Source organism: Jaculus jaculus, chromosome 1, assembly GCF_020740685.1.
Source record: "Jaculus jaculus isolate mJacJac1 chromosome 1, mJacJac1.mat.Y.cur, whole genome shotgun sequence".
Lineage (NCBI taxonomy): Eukaryota > Metazoa > Chordata > Mammalia > Rodentia > Dipodidae > Jaculus > Jaculus jaculus.
This window is the reverse complement of record NC_059102.1, coordinates 38,956,507-38,973,803: the sequence shown is the minus strand read 5'-3', so window position 1 is coordinate 38,973,803 and position 17,297 is coordinate 38,956,507. Positions and strand designations below refer to the sequence as shown.

Here is a 17,297-nt window from a genome sequence, read left to right as displayed (position 1 = left end):
TGTTTGATTTGTTTTGTTTTTGAGGTAGGATCTCATGATAGCCCATGTTGACCTAGACAGAATTCACTTGGTGGCCCAGTCTGGCCTTATCATCTGAGTGCTGGGATTAAAGGCATGAGCCATCTCATGTTGATTCTTTATTTGAAAAGTAGAACTTAGAGGAACGTTGTCTTTAGGTGACTACAGAGAGAGAACCCAAGAGAAAGTCAAGGCCTTCCTGGAGCTGTGCATCCTGGGAAACCCTCCCCTCTTCCCAGCTAGCCAGCCAGCACCTGCTGTGGGCCCCTCCTCCTGCTGTGGGTCCCTTGCTCTGTCCCACTAGCCCACACAGAGGGCATGAGGCAGGGGCTACTCACAGTTCTGTGACATTCTTGGGGATGCCCTTGGGCAGAGCTTGGAGGTGCTTGTTGCTGCATCGGACCACGGTGTCCAGGCAGGCGCACTCCTGGGGGCATTGCGGACGGGGCAGGCAGCTCCCCTCCTCCTGGCCTATGGAAAAATGGGGTGATGTCCTGGTCAGTGAAGGGGACTGGCCCCACTGGGGTAGCTTGTTGGCAGAAGCCTCGCCCTGACACTGCCTTAGACACCAATAAGTCTTTTCTTGCTACACACCATCACCTAGCACCATTAAGGACAAAGGCTCCCAGAGTAATTTCCAGGGTAAAAGATCTGCAGTAGGGCTGGAGAGATGACTCAGAGTTTGAGGCATTTGTCTGTGAAGCCCAAGGACCGAGGTTTGATTCCCCAGTACCCACATAAGCCAGATGCACAACTTTGCAATGCGGCCCGTGTGTCTGTGTGTTTACAGCTGGAGGCCCTGGCACACCCATTTTCTTCCCCCTTTCTCTGTCTCAAATAAATAAAATAAAAAATATATATTTTAAGAGAAAGGAAGGGAGGAGGGTACTTAATAGGTTGATATTGTATATATGTAAGTACAATGGTTAAGATGGGGAGGCGATATGATGGAGAATGGAATTTCAAAGGGGAAAGTGTCGGGGGTGGGAGGGAGGGAATTACCATGGGATATTTTTTTATAATCATGGGAAATGTTAATAAAAATTTAAAAAATTTTAAAAAATAAAATAAAATAAAAAATAGGGTGGGAAAAAATATATATATATTTAAAGATCTGAGGTAATCTCTTCTGCCTCAAACCAAGTTGGCCTTGGGCAGAGCAAGGAGGAGGACACAAATGTTACTTCTTACACGCCTAATGCTGCCTGCCACCGTATCAAACATACTCCCCTCGGCAAAGCAGTTAGGAAGCCACTCTCACCTCATGAGCTGTCACCGCCCCCCCCCAGAATAACAGAATTTAGCACTCAGCACAGTGACTGGACCAAGGCGGCTCTCCAAGGAGAGGAACTAAGTGCGTGAATTAATGTTTCACTGAGGTCTGGAGCAGGGAGATGACTGGTCCTCCATCTTCATCGTGGAGCTTGGGACAGGCCTCGCTGAGGCACAGTGACCATGTCTTCATTGACCTCTTTGTTTATTCAGTAAAGATCACTGAGTACCCCCACATGTCCTCTTTTATTCTGATGGGGTACAGAGAGAGTAACAAAGGCCCATGGCCAGAATTGCTGAGGACACGAGGAAGAGGGTAGCATGTACACCCCGGAGACAGTGACGTTAAAGGGCTGCCTGTGTGCAGATGCTGCATTTTAAATAAAGACAAGCTGTCTGAATCATGAAAACACCCCCTCATGGACATGCTACCATGAGCCCATTTTAAATTTTATTTGCTTATTATTATTTAAGAGAGAGAGAGAGAGGCAGATAGAGAGAGAAAATGGGGCTACCAGGGCCTCCAGCCAATTAAAATTAACTCCAGTCACAGGTGCCACCTTGTGCATCTGGCTTTACATGGGTACTGGGGAATTGAACCTAGGTTCTTTGGCTTTGCAGGCAAATGCCTTAACCGCTAAGCCAGCTCTCCAGCCCATGTAAGCCCATTTTAAAGATGAGGAAACTAAGACCAGAGTGGAAGGTAGAACTGAAACTGGAATCCAAACAGGCTTCCTCAGGAACCTGTCCTCCTGAGCACTAGGTGTCACTGCCTTGTAACAACAACAACAACAACAACAACACACACACACACACACACACACACACACACACACAGAGAGAGAGAGAGAGAGAGAGAGAGAGAAAGAGAGAGAAAGAGAGAGGTCACATCTTTTCTAGGAAGTTATTCCAGGGGAAAATCACCTCTATACAGACAGTTATCTATGATGGTGCGCCAGAGGCTCAAGGCATTAACAGCAACACTGGGGGAAGCTCACTGAATCCAATCCTGGTGGGGAGGGGGGTTGCTGGCTTAAACCAGGGGTGCCCACAAGACTGTGGTCTGTCTGGGTGGAAGGTCTTTGCATGTGGGCCTGCAAAGTGCTGTGTGTCTCACATGTACATGGACCCAAGCAGGGATCTGAAAACCCTCACTGCGGCCCTGCAGAATGTCCACAGAGGTGGCACTCCCCTTTGGGGAGTGGGTGGGGAACACACAGCCATCATTTCAAACTCCTTCTGGATGATACTCTGTTGTTCTTAAGGAACAATGAAATATCACCTTTGTAATAGAAACAGAGGGCTAGTGAGAAAAAGAGTTTTCTAAAATCAGGAATTAGTGGCAGGAGAATATAATCAAGATAGGTGCTGGAGCCAGGCGTGGTGGTGCAAACCTTTAATCTCAGCACTTGGGAGTCAGAGGTAGGATTGCTGTGAGTTCAAGGCCACCCTGAGACTACAGTGAATTCCAGGTCAGCCTGGACTAGAGTGGGACCCTACCTTGAAAAGCCAAAAAAAAAAAAATGTATTGGAGAGATGGCTCAGTGGTTAAGGTACTTGCTGGCAAAACCAAATGACCCAGGTTTAATTCCCCATTACCCACATAAAGCTGGATGCATAAGGTGGCTCATGCATCTGGATTTTGTTTGCAGTGGCTAGAGGCCCTGGTGTACCCATTATCTTTCTAACAGTCTCTCTCTCTCTCTCAAATAAATAAATAAACAAAATTTAAAAAGATACATAGGTTAAAAATAAGAATTAAAAGACCACTAAGTTATTACATAAATTGGCATATATGTGTGAATAAAATGGTGAGTGTGAACTGTATTTGAGACAATCCATGTAGCTTAGGCTGGCCTTGTTTTGTTTTGTTTTTTTTTTTTTTTTGAGGCAAGCCCAACAGACTTGCCCCTTTTATTTTTATGCGAGAGCAAGAGAGAGAAAATTAGCATGCCAGGGCCTCCATCCACTGCAATCGAACTCCAGACACACACGCCTCCTTGTACACGTGTGCAACCTTGCACACTTGTGTCACTCTGTTTCTGGAGGGTCAAACATGAGTCCTTAGGCTTTGCAGGTAAGCGCCTTAACCACTAAGCCATCTCTCCAGCCCTGGCCTTGAACTCTTGAATCTCATCTCAGCCTTTACCACCATGCTTAGCTAGAGACTTTTTCAAACCTGCTCTTAGAACCCACGGAGTTTGTTTAAGGGAACACCCTGATGGTCGTTGTGAGTGTGAACATCGAGGCTTCCTATGAAGTCCCCCTCATCATGCAGATGTTCTAGAGCAGAGCTGCCTTCTGGAACAGCAGAAGTGGCCGTGGGGGAAAGGACATAGACACCAGGGACCAGTGTCTGGCGATAGAGAAGGGACTGGGGAGCTGATGTTGGCCAGGGAGAAACTCCCCGTGGCGGGGGTGCTAAGAGACACAAACTGGGACAATTAGCATGGCATACGACCTTGCCTTGTCACACCAGGAAAAGTCTGTTTCCAACAGAGGTTGCGATGGATGATGTTCTGGGGAAACGGTTAGAGGACAAGCTACATCCTTCTCATGAGAGGCGACAGAACAGCAGCGGTGGGGAGAGAATGAGAACTCAGAGGAAGCAGGGCACTGGGGCAAAAAGTGACAGGGTCACATGCAGGCATGGGAGTGGGATTCAAGAAGATTCCATGGCATACGAAAGATGGGGTGACCTCATGAGTCTAGAGCACTCAGGACAAGCCAGGAATAAGTCTCTGGGTTAAAAGTATTTACATGAAGTGTTACTGTGCTTTTGTCTCCGTGATGGGTAATGTTTATTTTCTTCTGTCTTTGTTTTCCTGCTTTTTTTTTTTAAGTCATAAGCACATCACTGGTATGATAACTACGCAAAGTCACCTCCAAGGTGGGGTGTCTTCTGTCCCCTCCCCAGGGGCTTATGAGGTGCACACTAGCCCATGCCCCTCCGAGTGACCCCACACCCCACCAGCATGCCTGTGAGTTACCTTCCTCACACCTGAAGTCGGGGAAGGCCACGTCCTGCAGGGGAATCTGCCGCAAGAAGTCCGGGTTCTGGCACCGTGGGTTCCCCGTCACAATCTTCCTCTTCCGCAGCCAGTCACCCAACCAGGCCAGCTGGCAGTTGCAGTTGAAAGGATTGGCCAGGAGGTTTCTGGAAAAGGTAGGACATGTCATGTGGTCATCCCAACATTTTGCCAGTGTCAGTAGGTCCAGCAAAGTCCTCTCCTTGACCACACAGCCATCTGATGCTCCTTTCTAGACCATTGACAAGGATTAAGATCAAGTTCTAGGGCCAGAGGCAGAACTAGGAATGGAGTCTAGGAGGAACCCTGCCTACCCTAAGGGAGTGCTTCAAAGGTAAGGCCTAGGCAAACCACTGACTGGGAGGGTGATCAGACTTCCCAGGGCCCAGAGCCACCAGGCTGCCCTCCTCCAACCAGGACTTACAGTGTGGACAGGGCCTGGAGGGTGTCGAAGGCTCCGGGGGAGATAGTGGTAATGTGATTGTCATAAAGTGACAGGAGCCGGACGTTGCGCAGCCCTGTGAAGCTGTCATTGTGAATGCAGCTGATCCGGTTGTTCCTCAGCATCCTGGGGAGGAGGAGACACTGAGAGGCGGGAACAACCCGTGCTGTGCCCTGCCCGCATCCACCTGTGCTACATGGCACCTGTCACTACTAGCTAGCCCATGATGCCTCCTTAGAGGTGTGAAGTCACCCAGGGGAACACAGCACGGGGCCACCTGCACTACTGGGCACACCTGCACGGCGTTCTCGTTCCCTCATCTCCACCCCACGGTCACATCCCTTGCAGCCCACCCTCCCTCCTGATGCCTAGGGCTTCTCTGCATCTCCAGGCCACACCCCACACACTGCTCAGGATCCCATCACCCTACAGCCTAAATGTCCCGTCACTGGCTTCCACACTGCCAACAGAGCCAAGCTGAACCTCGCTGTGAGCTGTGAGACACAGTAAAAGCGAAGCAAGAGTACAATGGTTAAGTTCTGAGTCAACATGAACAGGCTGGGAATCGAGAGAGAGGCGCATCTTGGGCAGCTCTGTGAGGGCATTTCCAGAACAGAGTAACTGAGCGAGAAAGTCCTTCCTCCAGAGTGGGTGGCCGTTTCCAGTGGAGGACTGTCTATAAGGAAGCCACAGGAGAGCAGAGCTTTTTCTTTTTGTCTGGCTGTCCTTGCTACCACTGGACTTTGAGTCTACCGTTTGGCTCTCCTCTAAGGACACTGGAATCCAGCCCGCATCCACTCTCACAGGTTGAGCATCTACCCAGTTGTCCGATTCTCCAGTCTCCAGATGGCTATTGTTGGACTGCCCGGCCTGTATCTTGTAAGTTAATCCAATAAATCCCCCCCTTAAATACATATTCATTCTCTCAGTTCTGCTTGTCTACAGAACCCTGACTGGTACAAAGAGTATGGGCAGGGCTGCAGGGATGGCTTAGTGGTTAAGGCGTTTGCCTGCAAGGCCAAAGGACCTTGGTTCGATTTCCCAGTACCAACATACGCCAGATGCGCAAGGTGGTGCATGCATCTGGAGTTTGTTTGCAGTGGCTAGAGGCCCTGGCACACCTATTCTCTCTCTCTCTCTCTCTCTCTCTCTCTCCAACTCTCTCAAATAAATAAATAAATATATATGTATATATATAAACAAAGAGTACTTTCACTGGCAAGACAGTGGCTAAGAACCTCCCTAGCTGTATATCTGTGACTCGTACCAGAATCTCTACAAAGACATGTCCTGCTTCCACCAACCTACTTTGAAAACTTCTTCATGAGGGAACACTTACGATGGGCACAGAATTTGGGATAAATGTGTTAATCCTAGCATTGTTCAAAAAACACCCAGCATAAATGTCCAATAATGTATATAACATATAGCCATTAAAATTATGTTTAGGGCTGGGAAGATGGCTCAGTGGATAAAGTGCTTGCAGAGCAAGAGTGAGTTTGGGCCCCCAGAACCCGTGTAAAGCTGGACACAGTAACATGAGCAAGGGTAATCGCGGCCATCTGTGGTGAGACGCAAGCCAGGCAGGAGAATCCCGGAAGCGCAGGGTCCTGCCAGCCTGGTGAGCGCAGCAGGCACAAGATGCCCTGCCTCAAAGAAGGCGGAAGGCAAGGACCCCCGCCCCACACCTGAGGTTGTCCTCTGACCTCCATCCACGCACCATGGTGCACGTGTGCCTACGCGCATGCAATAAAACACACACACAATAAATAAATAAAAACTGTGCTCAAAAGAAATTTTAATTTCATGTAAATGTGCCCACATGTGAGGAAAAAGAGGTTGCTAAATAAAATTTATTATTGGATTCTTTTAAAATACATCTGGGGGCTGGAGAGATAGCTAAGTGGTTAAGGAGCTTGCCTGCAAAGCCTAAGAACTCACGTTTGACTCCCCAGCCCCCACGTAAACCAGATGGACAAGGTGACGCACGTACAAGGTCACACACGTGCACAAGGTGGTACATGAGTTCAGTTCGATTGCAGTGGCTAGAGGCCCTATCATGCCAAGTCTCTCTTACTGTCTCTCACAAAAATATTTTAGGGCCTGGAGAGATGGGTTAGCAGTTAAGGCATTTGCCTATAAAACCAAAGGACCTTGGCTTGATTCCCCAGGACCCACGTAAGCCAGATGCACAAGGGGGCGCATGCATCTGGAGTTTGTTTGCAGTGGCTAGAGGCCCTGGTGCACCCATTCTCTCTCTCCCTCTCTCTGCCTCTTTCTCTCTCAAATAAATAAAGTTTAAAAAATACTTTAGGTCTGTAGAGATAGCTTAGCGGTTAAGGCACTTGCCTACAAAGCCAAAGGACCCATGTTCAATTCCCCAGGACCCACGTTAACCAGATGCAGAAGGGGAGCATGCATCTGGAATGCATTTGCAGTGGCTGGAGGCCCTGGTGTGCCCATTCTCTGTCTCCTCACTATCTCTCTGCTTGCAAATGCATAAATAAAATTTAAAAAAATATTTTTAAAAATTGTTTTAAATTAAAATATATCTCGGATCTAGACATGGTGGTACAGGCCTGTAGTCTCAGCACTTGGAAGGCTGAGGCAGAAGGATCTCAATTCAAGGCCAGTTTGGAATACATGAAACTTTTGTGAAACTTTGTTTCAAAAAAAGAATATACATCTATATATCTACCTCTATCTCTAGCTATATATGTACATATGTATTTCAGTTATACAGAATGAATCAATTCTAGATTCTAGCATAGCACAGTGCCTTAACAAATAGTACTGTATCATGTACTTAAAAATTTGCTAAGGAGTTCGGCCATGTTTTGGTGTGTGTGTGTGTGTGTGTGTGTGTGTGTGTGTACAGGTGCACACAGGCCACAGTGCATGTGTGGAGGTCAGAGGACAATTCTGAGTGTCCATCCTCATCTTCCTCCTTGTTAAGGGCAGGAGCTCCCATTATTCACTGCCCTGTCCACTATGCCAGCTGGCCCACACACTTCTGGGAGATTCTCCTGTGTCTGTCTCCCATCTCATCGTAGGAGCACGAGAATTACAGACACTCAGGCTACCATGTCTGGCTTGACATGGGTTCCAGGGATTCCAACTCAGGTCATCCTGTTTGCTCAGCCAGCACTTCATCCACTCAGCCATCTCCCCAGTGCAGGATTGTATGTTAGATGTCCTTACCACATGAATAATAATGGAAAGGGCCTGGAGGGATGGCTTAGCGGTGAAGGCACTTACCTGCAAAGCCAAAGGAGCCAGGTTTGATTCCACCAGGACCCACATAAACCAGAAACACAGGTGGCACATGTATCTGGAGTTCTTTGGCAGTGGCTGGAGGCCCTGGTATGTCCATTCTCTCTCTCTTCCGCTCTCTCCCTTTCTCTCAATTAAATAAATAAAAGTTTAAAATATTTTATTTATTTACTTATTTATTATTATTATTATTATTATTTGGTTTTTCTTTCTTTCTTTCTTTCTTTTTTGTTTTTTTGGTTTTTTCGAGGTAGGGTCTCACTCTAGCCCAGGCTGACCTGGAATTCACTGTGTACTCTCAGGATGGCCTCCAACTCTCGGCAATCCTCCTACCTCTGCCTCCCTGAGTGCTAGGATTAAAGGCGTGCGCCACCATGCCCAGCTCTTATTTTTTGGTTTTTCAAGGTAGGGTCTCACTCTAGGCTGATGGAACTCACAATGTAGTCTCTGGGTGGTCTCGAACTCACGGTGATCCATCTACCTCTGCCTCCCAAGTGCTGGGATTAAAGGTGTGTGCCACTACGCCTGGCTCTTCACTTTCTTATTAGAGAGGGAGAAAGAGTGAGTGAGAATGGGCACGCCAGGCCTCTACCCACTGCAAATGAACTCCAGATGTTTGTGCCACCATGTGCATCTGGCTTACATGGGATCTGGAGAATTGAACCTGGGTCCTTAGGCTTCATAGCATGTGCCTTAACTACTAAGCTGTCTCTCCAGCCCCAAAAGTTAAAAATATTTTAAGGCCGGGCTTGGTAACTACACAAATATATGTATAGAAAGTTGTCCTCTGACCTCCATCCGAAGAACAAGAGGACAGCTGTTCACACCATCAATTGACAGTGGTCATTTGTGGGTGGTGCTGAAGCTCCTTCTCCAATGCCTCGCCTTCCCGTGTGGGCTTTTGTGGCCTCTGTCCCCACACTGCCTCTTCTCAGCCCCTTCCTGAGTCTTCCTCAGAAAGAACAAAAGTGACGGGTTGGGTGCTCCTCAACACCCAAGGAAGGCTGAACAGATGTAAGGAAGAGGCGGCACCCAACAGCAGCAGCCTGGAAAGACGGCTGAGCTCCCCTCATACGTGAAAGACCGTGGATCGCTGCCTGATACAATCCCCTTTCCCTAAGAACTCAGAAACTACAGGCAGGCCCATGTCACATTCAGTCACAAACACCACAATTCATGCTCAGAAGACAGATCTCTAACGCAAGTGCAGAGCTGGGATTTAAACCTTGGCAGGTTGTTTCTCATATGGTGTTTTCCAATATTGTAGCCACTGCTCATTGGCAGCTATTTAGATAGAAATGAATTGAAATTAAGTAAGTTTTCCATAGCTACATGTGGCTCTGGGATGGCCAACATAGACGGGGTATGTCCAGGAAGGCCAGTAAGACAAGCAGTTTGTCTACTGGATGCTAAACGTCTACAGAGGTAACTGAAAAACCAGTACTGCCCAGAAGGAGTTGGGTGATGACTCCAGGATCCCAGTGAGCTGCCAGGGCCTGGGGAGCCCTGCCTGGCTCTGAATCATAGAATTCAGAATGTCATACCCAGAGGCCATAGACTGTTAGTAGAAAATTTCCAGTGCCAGGGATGGGGTATCTTCCAGTGAGTTGTTGGCCAGGGAGGTCCTTGATGCCAGGTCAAACAAGCCAACAAGCGCAATATGGCATGTTCATTATGGGGGAAACCAACCGCTCTCTAATTGGACTGGAGACCCACCCTATGGGAGGGAACACATGCCTGGTATTGAAAACCTGATCAAAAGCCTATGGTAAGCCAGGTGTGGTGGCACATGCCTTTAATCCCAGCACTTAGGAGGCAGAGGTAGGAGGATTGCTGTGTGTTCAAGAGTACAGAGTGAATTTTAAAAAAAAGCCTATGGTGGGGGAGTTCATGAGCATTAGGAGTGTAATACCTGCTCTTGTCTGGCTAAATGCATATACTATGCCCACCAAACTGCCCTGTAAGCACCTTACTTAATGTTCATACCCATATATTATGCTACTCGCACTTTAGGTTAAAGAAGCTTCTCTTTTCAGATGGCAGTGACCACTGGGATGACCCAAAAGACACCACAGTGCTGAGAAGACGTGACAGAGGAATGTTCAGCACTGAAACATTTCTATCACACCTTCCAAGGCTCAGGGTCCATTGCTGAAGAGGTGGCAGAAAGAATGTAAGACTGGAAGGAAGGGTAGGACTGCTCACAATACAATCGACCAGACAGAAATTTGCCTTGATATCCATGACCTCACAGTGTCTAGCACTATCTTCACAAGCCCCTCATAATAGGAGGAAGAGATGATGACATCAACCTAAAAGAGACACTAATGGAGAGAGGGAGGGGCTATGATGGAGTGGAGATTTGTAAAGGGGAAAGTGGAAAGGAGGGCATTATTATGGTTTATTTTCTGTAAGTATGGACGCTCTCAATAAAAGGGGGGGAAAAAGAATTCAGAATGCCAGAGATGGTGCCACATACACCCAGTGACCACAGCAAGGTCTCCTCACAGCCACCCAGGCCTCATGCCTGCAATTTCTCTGGCCACCCCTGAGCATGTGCTGGGCTCCTGTAGCCTGGCCCCAGGCAGTGGTGGAGGACCCCAATCTCCCCATCCCTTCCAGGCTGAAGAACAAGAGGCCGGGCCTTACCACAGTCCCCAGCATGGGGTCACCTGTTCCACCAGTCACTTTCCTCAAAGGGTCTCACCTGCCTGCAAGCAAGGGCTGGGAGGTGGCCATCTCCCACCTCTAGCTTCTTTTCCCTTCAGTGCATATGCCCACCCTGTGGCTTGGCTTTGAGCCCCTGGTCCCCCCCACACACTCACAGGGTCCGCAAGCCATCCAAACCCCGAAACATGCCACTCCGGATGGACTCCAGCTGGTTGGCAGTCAGGTGCAATTCACTGACGGAGGCTGCACCCTCGAAGGCCCCATCTTCGATTTCTGACACTTTGTTATTGCTCAGGTTTCTGGGAGAAAGCAGGGGAGGACTGTGAATCTCTTGCACCAGAAGGCTCTCCTCCCTTCCTGTACCCATGGCTCCCATGCACAGAAGCCCATCACCATCCCAGGGGATACTCTCCACCCCTCCCCACCCCCACCTAGGCTCCATCCTGGGCTGGCATCCCACCTATGGGCAACTCACATTTTCTTTAGATGTGTAAGTTTCTTAAACATCCCAGTGGCCTCCAGGATGGAAATCTCGTTGTTGTTCAATCGTCTGTAGAGGCAAGAAATTAAACACCAATAAATAGTACTTTTCAATTTGGGACACAAACAAAAGGGATTCAGGAGAATTTAGCTGGCAAGGCCAACTGACCTCATTTAAAAGGAAGACTAGGGGTTGGAGGGATGGCTTAGTGGTTAAGGCGTTTGCCTGCAAAGCCAGAGGACCTAGGTTCAATTCCCCAGGACCCACGTTAGCCAGATGCACTAGGGCTCACACATCTGGAGTTTGCAGTGGCTGGAGGCCCCAGCACACCCATTGTCTCTCTCTGTCTCTCTTTCTCTTTCAAATTAATAAATTAATTAAGTTTTTTTAAAAGGAAGGCTAGGCCCAGTGTGGGGTGAGAAGGTGATAAATGAGCTTTTTTTTTTTAACTTTAAAAATGTAATAAAAGTTTGCATACATAAAAGGTCTTTGACCATGCAGACATAGGTGCATGAACTCATATAGATATATAAAATACTAATAATTAGGGATGGCTGAAACTCATAGATTCCTTTCTCCCCCAAGAAGACAGAAGTGTGTACTGAGGACAGCCATCCTGGTTCAGGCTGGTGACCAGCTCTGTATGCCAGAGACACCTCAAGGAGGCAGGGGGCCACAGAGGTGAGCTATGTTCTGAAGCCAGTAGCTGTCACACTCCAGGTAGTGTTTCCCATCATCCTCCACACAGAGCTGGCCTGGGGTGCAGACCGGAGGAGGCCCAGAGGATTGGTGGACACTGGGATGGGGCGAGTGGTCAGCTCAGAGGCTCACAGCTCAGCTGTGGACTGAGGAATGCGCTCAGGGATCTTGGAGAGTTTCAGGCTGGAGCACTCCACCATGCTGGCCTCGCAGCGGCACTTGTGAGGGCAGGCCACATCGCTGCTGCACTCGCTGTTCAGTTGGTAATCCTCCGTGCCTGTGTCAAGAGGGCAGAGGACTAAGGGCATGGGCAGGCCCCAAGCAGCCAAGGCCCACATCCACCCAGGGACTTCCAAGACCCCTAAGTTTACCCCTTTATTGCCACCATCATCCCAGGTTGGCCTAGATCACCCCCCAACACACACACACACACACACACACGCTTTTCCTACCTGGAATGAAGTATTGCTCTTTAGCTGAGGAGAGAAATAAACACACTATGATGTAGGCACAATCATGCCGGCCTCACACCCCACAAAAAAAGAACCCTAGGAATACAGCTGGGACCCATGTAAAGACAGCCTTACTCCATAGTGCTCCTGTTTAGACCCCCGCGGGGCAGTCACCAAATCTCAACTAAACTCTCACTTGAAGTGGTACAAACGGGCACCCTGCTGTACCTGTGGATAGGGACAGAGCAGGGTGGCCCCAGACCCTGGGACCAGGATCTAGACTCAGAAGTCGACCCACGGTCAAATGCTGGGTGGACTGCACCTGCTGAGGCCACATCATCTGAAGACCTACAGGAGTCTTCTACGTCACTACCCAGGCCTTAAGCACACTCAAGAGCTGGCTGGGAACAGAGGTGCTCACTCCAGATCTTCAGAAAGCCCAGCTCTCCCAGGTGGCAGTAAAGTGAGAGGTGGAACCATCCAACCCTACAGCGCAGGGCCCACAGCTTCCCGCAGGGCTCCAAAATGCCCAAGGACACCTTCATTGAAGCTACCAGGACACATTCTAGTTCCCTGAGCCAACTGAAGACAGACAGGTGGCCGCTCTACCTGAGCACCGGAACTTCTTGCTCTTGATCTGCCCAATGCGCTTGTTGGCGAGGCGCCGGGGGCTGGCACAGCGGGCCCCGCTTGTCTCGACAGGGTTGGTGCGCAGGAAGTCTGCCAGCCACTTGAGGTTACAGTCACAGATGAAAGGGTTCTGAGCCAGATGCCTGCCCAAATGAACAGATGGGCTGTCAGTGCATCTGGCTTATGTGGATCCTGGGGAATAGAACCTGGGTCCTTTGGTTTTGCAGGCAAGCAATTTAACTGCTAAGCCATCTCTCCGCCCATGCCCAGCTTGTTTTTATTCATTAGTTTGTTTTTGTTTTATTGAGGTAGGGTCTGGCTGTAGCCCAGGCTGACCTGGAATTCTCTATGTGGTCTCAGACTGTCCTCAAACTCACTGAGATCCTCCTACCTCCGCTTCCTGAGTGCTGGGATTAAAGGCATGCACCACCACGCCCGGTTTATACCCAGCTTTTTAAATGCAGGCTCTGGGGCTCACACTCAGGTCCTCATGCTTGTAAAGCAAGGACTTTACCAACTGAGCTATCTCGCCAGTTCTCCAAAATAGAAGCTTCAGCAATCACAAAGGGCAGGCAGTTGGTGAGGGCAAATGGGCAGGAAGATGCAAGGGGGATACTTGATGTGTAAAGGCATATCCAGAAACCTGCTGCCCATGTGGTCATGCAGTGACCTCCACAAACACTTTGACAGCAGAAGGACAAAAAGAGCTGAGTCTTCACACTGAGTGACAGAGAGAAGTCTTGGGGGGACAGATGCTCCAATCCACAGCATTTAGCATTAGGGGAATGCAGATTAAAAACACAGTAAGGGGCTGGAGAGATGGCTTAGCGGTTAAGCGCTTGCCTGTGAGGCCTAAGGACCCCAGTTCGAGGCTCGGTTCCCCAGGTCCCACGTTAGCCAGATGCACAAGGGGGCGCACGCGTCTGGAGTTCGTTTGCAGAGGCTGGAGGCCCTGGCACGCCCATTCTCTCTCTCTCCCTCTATCTGTCTTTCTCTCTGTGTCTGTCTCTCTCAAATTAAAAATAAAAAAAATTAAAAAATTAAAAAATAAAAGAAACACTGTAAGACATCACTTCATACCCACAGGGAACAGCCCGGAGCAGCTTCAACATGGAAATGATTCACGTGTTCTTTAACTGAGAGGAGTAAACAAGATGGGGCCAATGCAAAAGAAAGTCCTCCGTCTCCATTTCCTTATACAATCCGAGTATGACACGTGCTACACAACTGATGGACTTCAAACACTCTGCTGTGTGAAAGAAGTCGGCCTATCACATGACCCGACGTTAGGCAAAGGCAGGCTCCAGAACACGGGGTAGGTCAGTGGTGGCTGGACACAGCTGGAAACCAGGATTGACTACAAGCCATTTGGGAATGACTGACAGAAACCTAAAATTAGACTGTGAATGGCTCTGTGAATTTACTGAAAGCCACTGGACATTCACTTGGAACAGATAAAGTTTATGTATGAAAATTACAACTCAATAAAGCTGTGTTTGCTTGTTTGATTAATTGGTTGATTTTTTTTTTTTTTTTTTTGAGGTAGGGTCTCACTCTAGCCCAGGCTGACCTGGAATTCACTATGGAGTCTCAGGGTGGCCTCAAACTCACGGTGATCCTCCTACCTCTGCCTCCTAAGTGCTGGGATTAAAGGTATAGGCCACCACACCTGGCCAAATTGGTTGATTTTTAAGACAGGGTGTCCCAGCTTGTGGTGGTTTGATTCAGGTGTCCCCCATAAACTGAGGTATTCTGAATGCTAGTCTCCCCAGCTGATGGCAATTGGCAATTAAGACCTCCTAGAGGTGGTATATTGTTGGGGGCAGGCTTATGGGTATTACAGCCAGTTTCCCCATGCCAGTGTTTGGCATACTCTCCTGTTCCTGTTGTCCACCTGATGTTGTCTGGGAAGTAATGTCCACCCTCTGCTTATGCCATCATTTTCCCTGCCATCATGAAGCTTCCCCCTCGAGCCTGTTAGCCAAAATAAACCTCTTTTTTTTTTTCCCACAAGCTGCTCTTGATTGGGTGAATTCTGCCACCAATGAGAACCTGACTACAACAGTAATGTTGGCACCAAGGAGTGGGATTGCTGGTAAATACCTGACTGTGTGGCTTTGGCCTTCTGGAGCTGATTTTCAAGAGGAATGTGGGAGGATTTGAAACCTTGGCCTAAGAGACGCCTTGCAGTGCTGTAAGTACAGCTTGATTGACTATTCTGGTCAGTGTTGAAAGACCTGAGTGCAGTAAGAACTATGGACTATGAGGTTTGGCTTATGAGGGTGAGAAAGAGCTTTGCCTGGACTGGGCTAGAAGCAGTTTGTTGAGAAGCTTGCTCTTATGCCCATGTCCTGCGAAGTTGTGCAGGATTGCTCTGTGTAGAAATGGACTGGTGTGTGCAGAGGGATATGACACAGAAATAAATCTTTAGGCCAAAACTGCTGCCTGTTCAGCTGCAATTATATGAGAGATTTTGACCATTGAGATTGGGCCAGCTGACCTGCATTGGGACAACAGAAAAAAATGCAGCCTTTTTAAGGGGCCTGAGTGCTCAAGGAGTGTCATGTTCTTCAAGGTTAGCTTTGTTTCCTCCTGGATTAACAAATTGGCACCCCACCTGGTATTGTGGAGTATAAGAAATGCAGGAAAGAGAGGGTCATTGCATTTGCAATGCTGTCTTGTGTTTTGGAAATGGCCATTGGGCAATGTGTAGAAGATTTGCTAAATTGCCTGCATGGAGACCCGACGGAGCCGTGAGGATGAACCGTGGGTTGCAGTTGAGACCCAGTGGAGATGCCGGGACCACGAGACGGCTGCTAAGGAAAGCTGCCAGCTCTGGATGAAGTTTTCCAGGACTGTGAGTAGCCTAGCTGGAGGGGTGGAATTGGAACTCCAGAGACTTGTTGCTGGTTAGAATTAATTAGACTTGGAGAGTTGTCACTGGCCAGAGTTGTTGGTCTTAGAGCTACAGCATTTGGTGTTTGCCCTGGTTGTTTTAAATCTTAAATTGGTTAAATATTTCTTTGCTATGCCCAGTGCCATCTTTTGCAGTGTAAGTGTTTATTCTGTGCCATTATGGGGCTTTGGGGGGGGTTGTTTTTGTATTATGGCTCAGTTAAAAGATCTTGGATTATGGGGATGTTTGAACATCATTAGGATTGATAAAAAATGTGAGGACTTTGAAAATTGGATCGAATGTATTGCATTTTACATCATGAATGCTTAGTAGTTTATGGGGGTCAGGGGCAGAATGTGGTGGCTTGATTCAGGTGTCCCCCATAAACTTAGATATTCTGAATGCTGGTCTCCCCAGCTGATGGCAATTGGAAATGAAAGCCTCCTGGGGGCAGTGTATTGTTGGGGTGGGCTTATGGGTATTATAGCCAGTTTCCCCTTGCCAGTGTTTGGCACACTTTCCTGTTCCTGTTGTCCACCTGATGTTGGCCAGGAAAAGATGTCCATCCTGTGCTCATGCCATCATTTACCCTGCCATCATGGAGCTTCCCCCCCGAGACTGTAAGCCAAAATAAACTTCTTTTTTTCCCACAAGCTGCTCTTGGTTGGGTGATTTCTACCAGCAATGTGAACTTGACTGCAACTTAGCCCAAGTTGACTTTGGATTCTTGGACTCAAGTGATCCATCACCCTCAGCCCCCTGAATAGCTAGGGTTATTGGCATGTGGTATTTTGTTGTGTTTAGGATTCAATCTCATGGGGAAATAAAGCTGCAGCAAAATCAACCTCTGTCAAGGCATGTGGCCGTGGAGCTGTGGATGAATCAAGCAAGATTTGGTGAAGTTAACTCCGGACAGCTGAGGAATGCAACCACTCCAAGGCTACAGTGAGCCTATCTCAACTGTACCTGTACCTCAACCGAACATGATTCATGTGTCTTTGGCTCTTGTTCCAAATCATGATTTAGTCATTAATATAAGCAGGGGCTCACAGCAGTCTCACTGTGCTTCTCAGCCTTACATAAAGGTCTGACTTTGTTCCTTCAAAAGACTTTATTTATTTGCAAGCAGAGAGAACTAGAGAGAAGAGAGAACGGGCATGCCAGGGCCTTCAGCTGCTGCAAACAAACGCCAGATGCATGTGCCTCTTTGTGCACCTGGCTTTACATGGGTACTGGGTAATTGAAGGTGGGTCATTAGACTTTACAGGCAAGTGTCTTAACAACTAAGCCATCTCCAGCCCATGTCTCTTTTCTTTTCTTTTCTTTTCTTTTCTTTTCTTTTCTTTTCTTTTCTTTTCTTTTCTTTTCTTTTCCTTTCTTTTCCTTCCTTCCTTCCTTCCTTCCTTCCTTCCTTCCTTCCTTCCTTCCTTCCTTC

At 48.2% G+C, this 17,297-nt stretch overlaps 1 protein-coding gene across 1 annotated transcript in view; it reads right to left on the bottom strand.

Moving 5' to 3' along the window:
• Positions 1-17,297, bottom strand: part of Slit1 (slit guidance ligand 1) — a 189,687-nt gene that overhangs the window by 39,115 nt on the left and 133,275 nt on the right. Inside the window, exons 14-21 of the mRNA XM_004669915.2 lie at positions 12,946-13,109; positions 12,337-12,360; positions 12,017-12,161; positions 11,180-11,254; positions 10,860-11,003; positions 4,744-4,887; positions 4,281-4,447; positions 357-489 (exon numbers count right to left, since the gene is read on the bottom strand). Of these exons, the coding sequence (XP_004669972.2) occupies positions 357-489; positions 4,281-4,447; positions 4,744-4,887; positions 10,860-11,003; positions 11,180-11,254; positions 12,017-12,161; positions 12,337-12,360; positions 12,946-13,109 (996 nt within the window). The remainder of the gene's footprint in view (positions 1-356; positions 490-4,280; positions 4,448-4,743; positions 4,888-10,859; positions 11,004-11,179; positions 11,255-12,016; positions 12,162-12,336; positions 12,361-12,945; positions 13,110-17,297) is intronic.